We start from the raw sequence: 17,644 nt of genomic DNA, 5'->3' as shown, positions 1-17,644 counted from the left end.
CTTGGACTGCTCCGGAGAGTCTCCCGGCGGTGGGCAGATCCTTGTCGCGAAAATACCGTCCAGCCAGTAGCGACCCCTGCTACTTGACCAGGCACCCCACTCCGGAGAGTTTGGTGGTGCAGGCGGCCACGGCCCCGGCAAAGCAGGCGTCGTACCCTACCATCCCTCCTGATAGGGACGACAAACGTTTTGATGGATGGGCGAAGAAAGTGTTTTCTTCTGGTGGTATGGCGCTTCAGGCGGCCAACTCCATTTGTGCCTTGTCTCGTTTCACACACACTCTGTGGAACTGCGTTGCGTTATCGGCTGAACATATTCCCGAAGGGGACGAACGGGATGGTTTCCTTGCTATGGTCCAGGATGGTAAGGATGCCATGTGTGAGTCCGTTCAGTCGGGTTTGGACTTAGCTGAATGCGTCAGTAGGTCCATGGCGGCGAGCACCGTGATACGCAGGTTTGCATGGTTGCGGAAGTCGGGGTTTGCTCCTGATGTGCAGTCCCGGCTCCTCAACATGCCCTTTGACGGTGAACACCTTTTTGGCAGCAAGGCTGACGAGAGCCTTGAGAGGTTGCAGACCTCAAAAACTGCAGCAAAGTCGTTGGGCGCTGCAGTTCGCCAACCTCTGCCTTTTCGTCCTAGGGGACAGCAGTGGAGGGGTGGTTCCTTTCGCTATTACTCGTCCTTCAGTAAAGCGAGAGGAGCTGGCAGTCAAAGAGGCCAACGCAGGGGTACCAGAGGTGGACGACAGGGTACCCGTGGTGCCAAGGCCGCTCGGGCAGTTGCCTCTTTGCCCTCAGGTAACGCTGCAGCCGCTCCCACTCAGTCATGAGGCCATGTCCCATGGTTCGCCGGTTGGGGGAAGGCTGGCGCAGCATCTTGTAGAGTGGCAAGCCATTACTTCAGATGTGTGGGTTCTGGAGATCATAACCCACGGCTACTGTCTTCCTTTTCGGCACAGGCCTCGCGACAATCCACCGGGGAACCTCTCTTTGCAGAGTCCGGATCCGCTCCTTGCGCAGGAAATTCAAGCCCTGCTGGAGAAAGGCGCCATAGAACTGGTGCCTGTAGCGGAGAGGAACAAGGGATGGTATTCCCCTTATTTTTTGATTTCGAAGAAAGACGGGGGATTGAGACCCATCATGGACTTGCGCGGTTTGAACAAACTCCTCAGGAAGGACAAGTTCAAGATGGTTACTCTCTCTCAAGTCCTCCAGGCCCTTCAGCTTCAGGACTGGTTGGTGTCACTCGACCTCAAGGATGCTTACTTCCATGTGCCGATCCATCCCAAACACAAGAAGTAGCTGATGTTCGCGGTTGGCGACTCACACTTTCAGTTTCGGGTCCTGCCGTTAGGATTGACCTCCGCCCCGAGGGTTTTCACCAAGCTCATGGTGGTGGTGGCAGCGCATCTCAGGCAAGGGGGGATTCACGTCTACCCCTACCTGGACGATTGGTTGATCAGGGGGCGCTCTCCCGAGCAAGTCCTGGATCATCTGTCCGTCACCTGCCACTCCCTTCACAGGCTGGGCTTCTCCCTCAATTTAAAGAAGTCCCATTTGATGCCAACACAGCGGCTCCAGTACATCGGAGCAGTGCTCGACACTTCCCTGGGGCAGTGTTTTCCTCCCCAGGTGAGGGCTCTTCACATTCAGCAGATGGTGCACAAGTTTCAGCATGCCCAGACGCTCCCACCGTTCGAGTTCTTGAGGTTGCTCGGCCTCATGGCATCCTGCATTCTTCTGGTGCCAGAGGCTCGCCTGCGGATGAGATCTTTGCAGTGGGCACTCAAGACGCAATGGTCGCAGTCCTCTGGCAGGATGTCGGACCCGGTTCAGGTGCCGCCCTCGGTCGCCCGGGACCTTCTGTGGTGGGCCGTCGAAAGCAACTTGATGAAGGGGGCTCCATTTTGGCTTCCCTGGCCGGAGGTGACGATCGTGACGGATGCATCCCTCACGGGATGGGGAGCTCATGCCAACGGGCTGACAGTCAGCGGTCGTTGGTCTCCGTCGGAGTCCAGACTCCATATCAATCTGTTGGAGCTGAGGGCCGTCAGGCTAGCCCTGAAGGCTTTTCTGCTGACTGTGCGAGGAAAGAGTGTCCTGATCCTGACGGACAACACAGTGGCCATGCACTACCTCAACAAAAAGGGGGGGGCAGGGTCACTTCCTCTGTGCAGGGAGGCGATGCAGCTCGAGTTCTCGGCCATCCAGCAGGAAGTTTCGATCTCGGCAGTTCATCTGGCCGGAGACGAAAACGTGACGGCGGACGCTCTGAGCAGGCAGAGCGCGATCTCTCACGAGTGGGAGTTGGCTCAGGAGATTCTCCTGGAGATCTTCGCCCTTTGGGGGACCCCTCAAGTGGATCTCATCGCCTCCAGTGTCAACCGGAAGTGCGAAACGTTTTGCTCGCGGGAATTTCCTCCAAAAGGAGACTTAGGAGACGCGTTCGTGGTGGAGTGGTCATTCCCGCTGCTGTACGCGTTTCCTCCAGTCCCCGTCATCCCGCAAGTGCTGTGGAGGTTACGGAAGTTCGGTTCCCGGATGATCCTCATTGCTCCGGCGTGGGCTCGGAGGACGTGGTACCCGGACCTTCTCGACTTGTCCATCTGCCCTCCACGTCGTCTTCCCTACCGAGACGATCTGCTCTCACGGGAGGGGGGTCAGATTCTCCATCCAGAGGTCAGATCCCTCAACCTTCACGCTTGGCTTCTGAAAGGTTGAGGTATAAGGATTGGGACCTCCCTGAAGACGTGTTGCTTTCGGCCCGGAAGGCCAGCAACAAAGTCTCTGTACCGTTGCCGTTGGCGTAAGTTCTGCGACTGGTGCAGAGTTCAGAATGTGGATCCTTTTGCATGTGACATCCCCATGGTTCTGTCCTTTTTACTTTCTTTGGCCCACAGGGGCTTGCAAGTGGGTACCATTAAAGGTTACCTGGCGGCGCTGTCCATCTTTAAGCGCTCGTCTGAAGAGTGTTCTTACTTTAAAATCCCTTTAATTTCACAGTTTCTGAAAGGGCTCACTAATGTGTTCCCTCCGTCACCTTTCCTGGTGCCCGGTTGGGATTTAAACCTTGTTATTAAGTTTCTTATGGGTGCTCCGTTTGAGCCTTTACATTCTTGCCCTTTGAGGCTGTTGACTCTGAAAACTGTGTTTTTAGTTGCGGTTACTTCCGCTCGCAGAGTGAGTGCGTTACAGGCACTTTCAGTTAAGCCACCCTTCACTGTATTTCACAAGGACAGGGTTGTCCTTAGAGTTCGTCCTTCTTTTCTTCCGAAGGTAGTGACGGAATTTCATTTGGCCCAGAAGGTTGTTCTTCTGGCATTCTTTCCTCCTCCGCATCCTGGTAAGGAAGAGGAGAGGCTCCATAGGCTTGATCCTAGGAGAGCTTTAAGCTTTTATGTTTCACGCATGTCCCGATCAGAGTGGACGATCAACTCTTTATTGGTTACGCTGGAAAGCGTTTGGGGCAAGCTGTGACGAAACAGACTTTGTCTCGCTGGATTATTTTGGCCATCTCGGAGTGTTACCGCTTGGCGGGTAAGGACCCACCGGCTGCCTTGCGGGCCCATTCTACCAGGGGTATGGCTGCATCTACTGCCCTGCAGAGGGGTGTTCCTATTCGCAACATCTGTGATGCAGCCACCTGGGCTTCAGTACATACATTTGTACGTCACTATTCCCTCGATTCCATCCGAGGACAGGATCTGGCCTTTGGCAAGGCGGTCCTTTGCTCTGCTATTTGATTGGCTATTCTAAATTTTGATTCTAAATTCTTTCCCTCCTCCTTGCTCTGGTACTGCTTTGGGAGTCTGTCATAGATATGGAATACGTCGGAGGACCCAATCCCCTCAAAGAACAAGTTACTTTCTTACCTGGTAACGTTCTTTCGATGGGATGGTCCGACGGCGCATTCCATATCGCTCCCGCCCTGCCTTCCCCACAGCAGGATTTCTTTTGCGATTGCAGCTTACGTTCCGCAAGGCTTTGTGTCTCACTGGCAGTTGACTAATGTCACACGTTCTGGGGGAAAAAACTACAACTGAGGCTACGGGCGTCGTGCGTCCTACTTATCACATCGGATGACGTCGGACGTCGGAGGAGGTCCTCGACGACGGCGCATCGACGTCATCGACGCAGGACGCAGACGCCAAAAAAAGTTTCCGAAGCAGCACAGCTGTAGTGATTACATGTCATAGATATGGAATACGTCGTCGGACCATCCCATCGAAAGAACGTTACCAGGTAAGAAAGTAACTTGTTCTTCCCTTCAATTGGGCTGAAACCTCCTTTCAATTTTTGATTTCGCAGTCAAAGACTTTCGAAACTGGAAGGATTTTTGCTCTCACCTCGACATGACCACTTCGACCCTCCTTTCTTTCTTTAATTCCACTTTACATATTTTCCTTCAGTGCCATTGTCTCTTGGAAAATCTGCCTGCTACGAATGACTTGCTTTCATATTAATTGCTCCTAGATCAAGCCTTTCAAACTCTTTTTTCATGCGGTTTGTGGTTACTTTCTTTCTCTCGCTTCCCACTACCACTGCAGCTCAGAAACTTTTGATTGTGCAATCTCACTTCGCCGGACTACTCTACTACTTTGCATTTCGTATTCATAGCTCTTAACAATAGATTCACTTTCTCTCGCAGCTTATCAGCGCTTGCATAACCTTCATCCCTCGGATACTGTTGAAAAAATGTCAGTTAAATACAGACCAGTCTTTCTTTGATTCCCTCATCTCACAGGCCGTGTTAAGATGCTTTCCATCTTTCGTGCCTTTGATGTAGGAGTCAAGGTTGTTACCATTGCCGCTTCTGCACCTCGCCAACTGTACCATTCACCCAGGAGGGTGGCTGGTATCCTTTTAGCACTCAGAAGACTCTTTCTCCCTTCCAGCTGGTCTGTCGTGTGCAATCCTCACAGGCTTTCGGAAATAAAAATCTCTCGCCGGGGGGGGGGGTGAGGATCGGCGGGGCTCTGACTTCCTGTCCCTTTGGTTCAACCCCTCAGTTTGTCGCTCTCCTTCGACTGGTTCGCCATAGCCCTGGAGGAACTTCTCGTTCTCGCCTTCCTCAAAGTGTGTCTGACTGTTCCACCTTTTAACCATGTGGGGAGAGTTAATTGGTATTAGGTGTGTGTGATTAAATTCAAGTGCCTAACCCTGCCTGATCTTGTTCGAGGGACATGTCCAGTTTATTGCGTGGGTGGTAATCCTTTCAGCCTTAGACCTCCTCTTCCTCGGCTCAGTGTTTTTGTAGGAAAGTGGGTGGAGGGGGTCTGAGAAGTTGGAATATTTCATCAAATAGGATTGGACACGGGTACTGGGAAAAGGGAGATACTGCGCCTCGCCATCAGCTGTCCCTCCCCCACTCCCCGAGGACCCCTCACCCAGGTGATCCTCCCACACTTGTCCACCCCCAAAGTCTGGATCCAAAGGTGATGGCGGTGCCCTGGCCACTTGAGTAATGGATCCCCGGGGTCTGGTCATTGAAACACCCTCTGTTTTTTCACACAGTACATGTTGGAAATGGGGAAGGGGAAACAGGACAAGAGGGGTTGGCAGAGGAGAGAGTGGAATCCTCTGGCCCTGTTGTTATTCAACAGGGTTGATTCTCCTTTTGTTACTCCCTACCCCAGACATCCTACCATGAAAGTACTGGTCTTGATAATTCTCTCAATGGTCTGAATCAGTGGATATTCAAAAATATGTTGAGGTTCGAGCCAGGTTCCCGTCTCATCTGGCCCTCCTCCTTGACTGGTTTTGTTCTGGCATGATCCTCCCACCGTCCTCTTGGGTCAGGGACAGCGGAACCTGCATATCCCATGAAGGCTTCAGGGACTTCTTCCTCCTCGCCCATCGTCCCATTGGGATACCGCGTCTCACCCATGAAGGTTGAGGTCGAGTAGGGTGATGGATAAGTGGGGGGATACTGTGTTTTACCCTCAGGCATCCTCTTCCCACTCCCCAAGGACCCTGTACTTAGGTGATCCTCCCTCACTTGTCTGCCCCCAGGGTCAGGATCCAAGCACAGTGGCCCTTCCCTGGCCACCGGAGCAAAAGACCCAGGAGGAGAAGTTATGAGGATACCTTCAGGTTTCTCACAGATGTTTCACTGCTGGGAAAGGTTTAATATAGCATTATAGTTTGCTACCGAGGTTTATGCCGTGCCCCTTCGTCCCTTTCTAAGATGCAAGGTATGGGACTATTTAGATTCATTGGGAGGAGAATGTTCTAATGAAAACTGGAAGCTGCAGAACATTGGTGTGTTGGTGCAAAGGGCTTTTACCATGTGCATTATCCCACTACCAATTTGATAGAAATAGAGCTCCCAATATTCCATTGTTGCAGATAATGTTACATTGTCATCTCAGCGCCAATGCCACATTGATTCAAACTTGTAAATACCCGATTGACTAGAGATGGATAACGGATCTTGTAGAGACACTGCACCCGTATATTTAACGCCCCAATTAAAAAAAAAACTTTTCTTGTACCTTTGTATACAGATCAAAGCCTATAGCATCTGATACACAAACTCTAATAGCAATGCGACTATCTGTGATGATTGCTATAAACCTTAAGTCAGAGGTCCCATGATGGTGCCCTATCTCAGCCCCCACCAAATCAGGCTGTGATAGTTGTACAGAAAGAGGTAGGAAGAGCTTCTTATTGTTGCCCTTGCCTGCTTTTCATGGCAAGCCAAGCCCAATGGTCAATTCAAAGTTAAATATCTCACAAAATACAAGGAAGGCCAAGAACTACAATAGATTTCAAGGAAAAACCTATTACATCCAGAAACTGTATTCTTATTCTAGGTTTAATTGTACTACTGATCGCCTGTTAATGAGAGCTACCCAAACTTCGAATCATTAATGGGGTGATCCAAGCAATCCTGAACTCAAAATTAGATGCATAACCTTGAAACATAGTGGGTGTTACAGGGAAGGTGTTGAGTTTTAACCAATATCTCAAACATTTAAGCACCTGCTGGTTCCCACCCAGACAGTCAATTCAGCCTTTCATTCTGCCAAAGCTGAAAAGGTAGTCTTCCAAGAACATATACAATCACAGCAGGCAGCAGTTTGTTTGGTAGGCACACGAGGGACCAGTTAGTAAACAAATTCTTGCAAGAGCAGAAACCACTTTCTTTGCATTATTTTCTTTTAACGGGTGATCCAGTTAATGTGTCTGTGTTTTCAGAAAATATTAAAGATGAAGATGAAGATGGAGAGTTTGATGACATGCTGGACCCGGAGGAGGAAGATCTTGGTGCGTAATAGCCTAATTTGTAGTTTACAGTTTGTTTTTTCAACAAAATATTTTTCAAATAAGATTTTGTTTAACATATTTTACAACATGTAAGTAAAACCTTAGCTTGCCACAAAAGTTAACACATGATTTATATCCCTTTGGGTTACGTCATTTTTCTTAATCACATTTTACAGAGGTTGCTACAGAAAAAGTTCTGCAGCCCTCTAGTGAGAAGTGTAAAATATCATAATGGGCAGACAGGGTCGCAAACAGAAGTTAGGCCAAACTGTTTTGGGGAGCTAGAGCAGAGCAACCAGGCTCCACTCAAGGGAGGAAGCAAGGCTAATCCCAATAGACATCCTAAGACAGGGGCCTGCAACCTTTGGCTCTCCAGATGAGTTTGACTACAACTCTCATCAACCCTTGCCAATGTATTCGATGGTGAGGGGATTATGGGAGTTGCAGTCTAGAACAACTGGAGAGCCATATGTTACAGACCCATGTCCTAAGAGAATATACTACAAAAACAGATGTACAGAAAAATATATACTTATTATAGGGTTAACAATAAAAACACATTGTGCAAACAAGTACTACACTAGAAGAGGAGTTTGCCAAGAAAACGAGTAATGGAAATGGGGCGATAGTTGGCCAGACAAGAAGGATCAGCTGTGGGTTTCTTGACAAGAGGATGCACAAGGGAGTGCTTCAGAGGGGAGGGAAAGGCTCCTGGGGTAAAGGAGGGGAGAGTGAGGGTATCAATGTGGTCCTTGATGGTTTCAGAGGAACAGGGATATGAACCTATTTTTATGAGACTTTCATAGATCGGACTTGTCTAGCGACCTCGTCAGGGGAGAAAACAGGAAAGGACGAGAAAGCGGGTGTGGGGGTGGCTGAAGGAGTGTCAGCATGCACAGAAGGAGAGTGGAGTGGAGTGGAGAGGAGAGGTCAGGGGAGGAGAGCGTGGACAGGATGTCCCGGGTTTTTGAGATAAAGTGAGATGCCACATAGACACAGGCTTAAATATGGGCTCTCTTATTGGTGAGGACAGAGAGTCGGTATTGCCTTTGGAACAGGTGACAGGCCAGTTAGAGGATCAACAAGAATCACTGCATTTCCTCTCAGCCGCACTACACTTGCGTTTAAGTGTAGCTAGGTCAGAATCATACCAGGAATTACACTTGGCTTTGGACTTCAAATGGATCCTCATGACACGGGCAAGTGCATCAAGAGTATCAGAAATAGAAGAGTAGAGAAGGGACAGGGCTGTGTCAGGATGTGAGTTGGCCAGAGGTGGCAGGGGGGAGAGAAGGTGGTGGCGAAATACTCAATTGACACATGCTTTATGGGCCAGATGTCCGAGAAGGTAGGTGGCAGTGTTGGGGTAGGCTTGGCCTGGGGGATGAGAGGAGAGGAGGGAATGATCACTCCAGGAGAGAGTGGTCAGGGAGATGGAGAGGGGGATGTCAGAGGAGATCAAGAAATCAAGTGTGTGTCCTGCAGTGTGAGTCGGGACAGAGGGGAGGATAGAAAGGGAGAGGGAGTTGCAGAGGTCACGGAAGAGTACAGGGGAGGAACAAGGAGAGTTGAGATGGATATTGAGGTCATTGAGGTGGTAAAGGCCAAGAGGGAGGAAGAGAAGTCCGCCCAATCGGAGAGAAATGAGGTGATTTGACAAGGAGGCCGGTAGATAGTACCCACAGTAAGAGAATGGCTAGGCGAGGCAAAGAGCCTGCAGACAAGGCATTCAAGAGGAGTAGGCCTGAGTGGGAATGATAGAGGCAGGAATCCTCTCAGGAAAGATCAGGGCAACACCCCACCGGACCGGGAGGATCTGGGTGCGGAGAACATCTTGTAGTCATCAGAGAGGAGAGTGTCAAAGCTTGAGACAGAGATGGCCGTGAACCATGTTTCAGTAAGACCAGTGACATCAAGGTCAATTTCTTCAAGGAAGTGGCAGATGTCAGAAGAGTGTTTGACAGCAGAGCGAGAGTTGAGAGTGGCAAGATGAAGAGGGTTGCCAGCCGTAAAGACCTTCTGGGGAGGGGTACAGATCGGAAGTACACCCTGCATAGGAGAAGGAGCCATAAGGGGGGCAAAGGAGGAGAAGGAGGAGGAGGAGAGAGAGGGCAAGGTAGACAAGAGGGGAGACAGCAGGAGATGAAAGGAAATTGATGAGCCGAGTTTTGTCATTGTCTGTCAGTTCCCTAAGGGCTGGCTGATTTCAACCTTCCACAGCACCGGGTTATGATTTGTTGGTGTCTATCAGTTCCCTATGGGCAGTCTGTTTTTTAAATTCCTCATGATGCCCTAGTGTAAATTGCTGCTGTGTTTAATGTTGTGTCAGGGTGGATGGGTTTTGCAGCTTTCTAGTGTGATTTTAAGGGTGAACATATAAAGGAAAGAGAGAGGTTGTTGGTATATGCCTGGAGTAAATCCAGTGTGCTTTTCTATTGTAGGTCTCTTTTTTGAAAGGGGATCAAAATGTGTGTTGCTGAAGTTGGACAGTTGTGGCCGAGTGAGGAGGCCTTCATTTATGTTGTGTGTGAGGATTGGCATAATGAATAATGTATGAGCTACATGTGATGATGGTCACTAGCAAGCACCCTGATGGCATAGATCTTCAACATATTAACTTGTTGGGATAGTTAGTACACCAGTGATACAAATGGCATGCAACAAGCTGATTTTATGAGGCATATTGGAAGTGTGATCATGGCATATATGCTAATAATACAGCCAATGCTCCAGATAAAATTTTGATGTGGAAGTATTTTACTCCCTATTTCTTAAAGTTGGAAGTAAACATTTTAGGGAGTCACCAAGTAAGTCCAATTCCCAAAGGGAGCATTTTATAAGTGATTTAAATAAATGTTTTAAATGGAAAACGGAATGTTTTGTATTAATAATTATTTTGTTGCACCTGGTTCTTCCTGCACATTAAAAGATGCATGTTTACCATTGTGTATCCACAGTACTAATAGTAGTTTCTTTCTGTGGAACTACCTACACTACTGGTCCAAACATATCCCTGGAGCTGTGTGAATGAAAGCAGGGGCACAAGGTCCAGTGTGGCCATTTCTTTTGTTGGGAGTAGTGTGCCTATTTTTTGGGAGTTAAAGTTGCCAATACACCCCTTATCTGAAGGCCTGGATACAGTAGATGGGACATTTTTGGGACATCTATTTATTTATTCGTATTTTTAAAGCGCACATCAGCCCAGGGGCATTGTGGCGCTGTTACATATAGACATAGCTGGTTACAAAGGAAAGCTTAGTAGTTACATTGATATTTGCATTTTAGGGTTCATTTTGAAGTTACATGGTACAGAAGAGGTAGTATATTTTTGCATTTACAGTTCATCTTAAGGTTACATAGTATATGGAAGTTAGCAAATATATTGCAACTAGTGGGTTAACTGGGTGAGAAAGGCTAGGGCGCCAGGGTATGGTGAGGTTTATATGAATAGTGTAGTTTTCAGGGATTTGCGAAAGGCGAGTAAGGAAGGTTCTGCTCTGAGTGCGTTGGGGAGGGCATTCCAGAGCTTCAGTGCTATGAGGGGGAAGCCAATGCCGCCGGCCTTGGCCTTTTTATGGAGGGTACGCAGAGTTGGTTGGTATGGGGGCTTCTTGTGGGGCGGGCAATGTTTTTGGATATTATTTCTGATAGGTAGGATGGGGCGGAGAGGTTGATGCATTTGTGCGTAAGGGTGAGAATTTTGAAGTTGATCCTTTCCTTGACTGGGAGCCAGTGGGCTTCGCGTCAGGCCTGGGATATGTGGTCACTTTTTAGAATGTGTAGGGCTGCGCTGAGCCTGTTGATGTTTTTTGTATAGAGCCACACATATGTGTGAGACTCATGCACAGCATTAAGAAGGCGGTTTTCAAGGTTACGCTCTTAGACTTGCACTGAGAAATATTGTTACACCTTAAATATTGGCAAAAAAGATTGATTATTAAGTGTGAGGGTGTTTCATTCTAAATAATGTTTGAAGAAATGAACTCTCATTTTGTTGCACAGAAATTGTACCCGTCTTAATTAAAGATGAAGATGGGATCATGGAACTGGACTATCCAGGGCCGGCAACAAGAGAACCTGCACCAAGCCCAGCTGGTGAGAGCATTGCTTAGCTGCTATAAACCTTTGTAATTGTCCTCAGAATCTGTAGTTTCCCTGCTGACATTTCTGTTGCTCTTTTCACATGTGCTCACCGTTTTTTAAAGTTATCTTCTGTCTAGGAGACTTTGCATGAAAGATGGATTTTGAAATCCTCCGATGTAAGGTGATAGGAAGGGGAGAGATAACAGGGTGGTATGTATATGGGTGGTGCCCACTTGTCCAAGTAATACAATCAACCACATGCACAAATAGGACACAAAGTACAGCATCTGAGTCAATCTAGATGCCACAGAAGTATGTGATTAAAAACGCTGAAACCTTCTGTATTGACATGTGATCAAGTACGAACAACACACAAGGTGGGCTAAGTTATAACATAAAGCATCAGGCCGCTCCTGCTGTCAACATGACAATAATCTGGTTGTGCCATCCTAGCGGAGAATGCCAGGCTGACTGATAGTCTTTCTATCAGCTCTATTTTTGATATGGTCTTGCGCGTTACCTCATTTTCTCCCTCACAGCACATATGTGCCGGAGGGATCGCCTACCCATCAAATGGTCGCAGTGGGCGCACCGTCGGCACGCTTAAGGAAAGCCAATCTTTGCCCATCCGGGACTGGATTGGCCTTGGGCCCTGTCGTTATGTCAAGATCCTGATCGTGTGCATTCACAAATCGATCGGACGGATAGGATACCGAAAATAATGTATACCAGAGCAGAGCTTTTGAGCTCTTTCCCGAGCGAGACTAAGCTCTCAGAAGGGCTTTGAATTTACTCTCTCGCCTGAAGCAGGGAGGGTGGGGTCTTGTTTGAAGACTGATACCACCCCCAAGCTCAAGGATTACCCGGAAGGGCAAAATGTCACGAGCTCTTGTTACTATCTCACTGGCTTACTTATTAGTGGTAGGTCAGTAGGGGTACACCGGCAGGAAATGTTCACCCCGCTGGAGGATTATGTGCCTGACATGCTATGCATGACTGAGACTTGGTTTTCCTCTTCTTCTGAACCTGATATTGTACAAATGCTAACTCCCACCTATAGCATTCCCCGTTTTGATAGAATTACTTCAAATGGGGGCTTAGGACTGGCACTGATATTTCGTGCATATTTGAACTGCACTCCAGTTGTACTTAGTCACAACCTGCCAGGTGAATTCTATCAAATCAGGCTACAAAGTACCTCACTAATCTCAATTTATATTTTATTAGTGTATAGACCACGGATGGCATCTCTTGCTACTTTTGCACAGAGGTTCGCTCAATTAGATGCTGACCTGGTGATGACCTACCCCGATTTGATCTTAATGGGTGTTTTAATGTTAAACCGAATAACCCTACCTATACGCATGTGAAAAAACTATAATCAGCCTGCTTGCTGACATGGACTTACAGATATGCAATAATCAGCCTACACATGAAGGGGAAATGTGTTAGATCTAATTTTCTCAAAAAGAAACCTTGTGAGATGGTTTACCACCCTATTCCTATCCCTTTGGTCTGATCATTTTATTTTAACGTTTACTATCGATTGCAAGGACCCCTAGTTTTCGGCCATGCTCCAGGGTCTCTCCTGCCTCTGTAGCAGACTTTTTAATGACCAATACTAATCAGTTTGTGTCGTTGGAAAATGTATAGCCTTGTCACGCCCTTCTTGCAGCTATGCCCCCACACGGTTACAGGAACAATGTGATGCTATCAGCGTGTTCTTTGATTCTCCCGACTCTGTTTTAAGACGTAATAGGGCCAAGATGGCTTCTTTTGAGTCATTTACTGATATCACTATTCTGGAATCTCTTAGAAAGATCAAATCATCGTCGCCTGCAGATTCAATCCCCTTCTGTTCAGTCTTTGTCTATGGTTGTTATCCCACTTTTCACAGCTGCAGTTCATGCATCCTTTATGATGGGGCTTTATCCCTGTTGGCCCTCAAACATGCACTTGTTTTTCCTTTGTTAAAGAAATCTCAACTCGACACGGCCAACTATCGGCCCATTTCATTGCTACCTGCTATTATGAAGCTTATGGAAGCCTTCTGCAATCCCAGGCCCTTACGCACCCATTTCAGTCTGGATTCCGCCCTGCCAGAGGTACCAATGCAGTGGTGATATCTGTCCTGGATGACATAGCCCTGCTCCGGGATCGCAGAGAGGTCGAGATTTAATTCTCCTGGACCTCTCCGCGGCACTTGACACAATCGACCATACCATCCTGCTTCAGTACCTGGAATGGGCAGGAATCACAGGCCTTGGTCTGGCTTTTATTTCTTTTCTGTCAAAATGTACACAAACATTCTCTCTGTTTCCTTATAAATCCCCCTCGATTGCCATCACCTGTGGTGTCACTCAGGGGTCTTTGGTGTCTCCTCATCTTTTTAATCTGTGTCTTCGACCTCTTGCTGATCTTATTCAGGAAAATTAGATAAGATTATACACATATGCAGATGATACACAGCTGCTTTTTCGGCTGGTCTCCCATACACCTGACTCCCCAGCCCCCCAGTAAACTTCGTAACTATTTGGAGGCGGTGGGCTCTGCTACAGCGCAGTCTGCCTGGACCGAGGAATTCTGGCCTGAATGACTAGGACAGTGGCCCCTCCCGAGTAAATTAGTAAAAAGCTTGGGTGTCGAAATATCACCTTCTGGCTCCCGTGAGCTTAAAAGTTAATAGCTTTGCAATTCTGTTTTTTTAAAGTTAAAAATGTTGAAATAGACACTGCCTTTTCTTCTGCCAGATTCCAAAGCCAAAGTGGTAGCAGCGTCTATTTTAGGCTCAATAGACTACGGTAGTAGCATTTACTTTGGCCAACCGTCATATCTATTTCAGAGTCTGTAGCTTTTGCAAAATGCTGCAGCCAGGCTGGCCTTGGGAGCTAACCGTCTTGCCCACTCTCAGAATCCTGAGTCGTGTTAAATTCAAGACTTTCTGCAAAGTCTACCTTGGTTACCCTCTATGCCCCTATAAAGAATTTGAGGTCAGTGTCTCGGAATCTTTTGATAGTTTCATGTTTTTGTCTTGCAAGAGCAGAGGTCGAGCTTTCTTGACTTTAGCACCCACCATGTGGAACTCTCTCCCTGTGCAGCTACGGGAGATCAATCATCTTACTTTCCGGAAAGCTTTGAAAATGTATCTTTTCTAAGGGTATTTGATTGTGTAGTTTCTCTGTACCTTATTTTCTTTTGTGGGTCACTTGCTGTACTCTTAGCGCCTAAATGTCTCAGGGCCTTATTTTACCACTTTACAAAATCGATTACATTACATGACACCCCATAGCGGCCATAACGGCCATAATCACTACTCCAGCTTGTAAGCACCTCAACTATGAACAGCAGCACTCCTCCCCATATGGGACCTGGCTGCACGCTCCAATCATCTCATCTTCTTTTGAGCAAAGCAGATCTTGGTAAGGCCCACATGCAGAAGTTCATCTCCGTTATTAATTTCCCATGGCCACAATAGTGACACATAGCTCAGTCTGTGTAGCAGCACATACATACTTTAACATGGTGTTGTTCAATAATGTATTCTTTCCATAGCACCGTGCAGTGTAGATGTGATTTATAAATGTAGAATATTAAAAAAGTCGGCACCTTTTGGAATATGCAATTCCATAATTAATTAGTTGATATTAGCAAATTAATTGTTCTTAAAAGTTGGTGAATGTTCCCTGCTCTGCAACACACTGTGTGGGGCCAAATTACATTTGTCACTTTAGCTGTGTTCTCCCTGCTATCACTTCTTCTCAGTAACACATCCCTCTCTTTCATCCTGTCCCACTCACCATTCCTGGCCTGCTCATAGCCTCTATGCTACAACTTCATGTGCCTTGCTCTCCTCTTCTGCTCTCAACCTCTGTGCAATCTCCACCTACCCCCACTTTTATCCTCTCCCTCCTTCCCTTTCGCCTCCCTCCTTCATCACTTCACTCCCAAAAACACTGTTTCTTGATTCACTCCTACGTTCCACATAATGCTGGATGTGTCATAGAATCCTACAGCGCTTCACCAGGGTGTTTTTTTCATGCCTTATATCTCTTTGAGCTGCAGCAAAGACCTCAGCTGCGACCGAGAACTATAATTTTAGGTTAGTGCATTAATATGCGATATTGCCTGCATGAGCAGGTCATAATTGTTCATTAGGGAATGCAAGGCAATGCTCACTTGCTGCCAGACAATGAGGTCTTGGTAATGGCAAGCCATTAGTGGGCTGCATACGCCTCCTTTCTCTGACTTCTGCTTTGTTGTCAACATCCCTAACTAATTGGAGTGCTGATATATCTGTGGTACCCTAACTTTTTTCAATGGTTTAACATTCCGTTTCTAGGTGGAGATGGACCACCGCTGACAACAGAGCCTGCCTCACCTTCTCAAGTTGACCCCGCCCCCAACCCGTCCCGAAAACGGCATGCCGTAGCTGATGAAAGCCAACTGGATTCTTTGGAAATTGAGCGAAATGAACTTAGAACAAGACTGCAGACCAAGTGGGCCGTTGATCTGTTCAAGGGATGGCTGAAAGAGAGTAAGCGTGATGTCGCCTTTGAAAATTTAAGCGGTGAGAATTTATGCCAATTGTTGAGAACATTCTACGCAGAGGTTAGAAATTCAAAAGGGGAGGAATACCATATTCAAAGTTTGGTTTGTGTCCGTGCTGGAATCAATCGATATCTCAACAGTCCCCCCTTCAGCCGTGGCATAAATATCATGCATGACACTACCTTCACAGCAGCAAATAATGTTTTCCTGGGCATCATAAAAAGGATCCGGAGGGAAGCAAAGGGCATCCGAGAAAGACATGGAGCCATTACAAGAGAGGACTTGTTTAAGCTCCGCTCTAGTCCGCTCTTTGCCACCACTCAACCAACCACCTTACTAAACAAAGTATGGTTTGAGGTTCAACTACATCTAGCACGCAGAGGGCGTGAAGGTCTGAGAATACTTCCACCCGATGCTTTTTCTATACTGTCTGATGAAGACGGAAATGAATATGCATCTTTCACATTTAATGAAGCTGCAAAAAACAATAAGGATTTTCCAGAAAGAGGCCGATCCGCCCACAATGGCAGAATGTATGCCCAACCAGGCAGTCCTTCATGTCCAGTTGCAGCACTGAAGCTGTATATGTCAAAAATGCCTGCTGGCGCACCCTGCTTTTACTTGCAACCACGCAAGCTAACTGCGCATCAAGCAGCTAATGAAAAAGTATGGTATACTGTAAGACCTCTAGGCAAAAATGCTCTTGGTAACTATATGAAAACTCTCAGTGTCAAAGCCTGTTTATCTAAAATGTATACAAACCATTGTATTCGGTCGACCACAGTGCAGCTTCTGAGCGATGCCGGTTTGGAGACACGGGAGATAATGGCAGTGACAGGACATCGTTGCCCATCTTCTGTGAAGAACTACTGGAAAGCCAATGAAAAACAACGCAGCAACTGGTCTGGCATTCTGTCCTCAGCTGGTGTCCAAGTAACAACTATTGCAATAACTCCATGGAGAATTGATGTGGTAAATCCTGCACAGTGATAGTAGTTGCTGAAGCCCAAACACTGGCTGGATGAGGATGGCAGTGTCCCAAAATCTGACATGGTTTTCTGTAGCAACTGTCAGAGCTACAAAGAGCCCGCCTTTGCAATTAGCGTTCCTCATGTTTTTCACATTGTTCAATTATTAGCTGAAGAGTTCTGGTTTTTGTGTATCCAAACATTTATTTACCATAGTTTAACCATTTTCAAACCGAGATTCACATTTTAGCGTTAGCTGCCCCCGTGCCTTTCTCTCCTGCACTTGCTCGTTTAAAGCTAATTATTCGGTAAAAGCTAATTATTTATGTTTCCCATTTGTTTTTTTATTACCCTTGTTTTGTACCCAAATAAATATAATGAAGTTGATCCCTTAGGCTTACCTGATTCTGTTCTCGTTGAGTAGCATACAAATCTACACAGTGGTTGGTCCGCGGAAACAAAGCCCATTGAAGCCAAGGTATGGTCACATGCTAAACTTAACCAGCATTGGATCTAAAGTTCAAATATGATCATTTACTATGTTTAAAGTGGTGTTTATTCATGATTAGCCCTTTCCTTTAGGGTTGCGGTAAACTCGACTGGTGTCTGTTATGCTATGGTAAGGAGCAGACATTTAGCACTTAAGCTTTAGACCTGGTAACTTTGTGACATTATTATGAGAATGCTACTATTGCTAACATTGTTGAAAGGAAGAACATTGGATTTGTAGTGCAGTTAGAAATTTGGTTAATTAACATGTTGTGAGGAGTCAGGAA

General features: G+C 46.9%; 1 protein-coding gene across 2 annotated transcripts in view; it reads left to right on the top strand.

The window, feature by feature from the left end:
- LOC138447636 (uncharacterized) overlaps window positions 1-17,255 on the top strand; it is a 153,806-nt gene extending 136,551 nt beyond the window's left edge. Inside the window, exons 5-7 of one of the 2 annotated variants that reach the window (XM_069603843.1) lie at window positions 7,201-7,269; window positions 11,272-11,364; window positions 15,692-17,255. In XM_069603843.1, coding sequence (XP_069459944.1) covers window positions 7,201-7,269; window positions 11,272-11,364; window positions 15,692-16,890 — 1,361 coding nt within the window. In that variant the 3' untranslated portion in view covers window positions 16,891-17,255. The remainder of the gene's footprint in view (window positions 1-7,200; window positions 7,270-11,271; window positions 11,365-15,691) is intronic. The other variant, XM_069603842.1, reaches the window with a different exon arrangement.
- The last annotated feature ends 389 nt before the right edge of the window (window positions 17,256-17,644 follow it).

Source organism: Ambystoma mexicanum, chromosome 3q, assembly GCF_040938575.1.
Source record: "Ambystoma mexicanum isolate Mex_15411 chromosome 3q, UKY_AmexF1_1, whole genome shotgun sequence".
In the NCBI taxonomy this organism is placed as follows: Eukaryota; Metazoa; Chordata; class Amphibia; order Caudata; family Ambystomatidae; genus Ambystoma; species Ambystoma mexicanum.
Note: the sequence above shows the minus strand (reverse complement) of the source record. Positions and strands in the feature narration are given on the sequence as shown.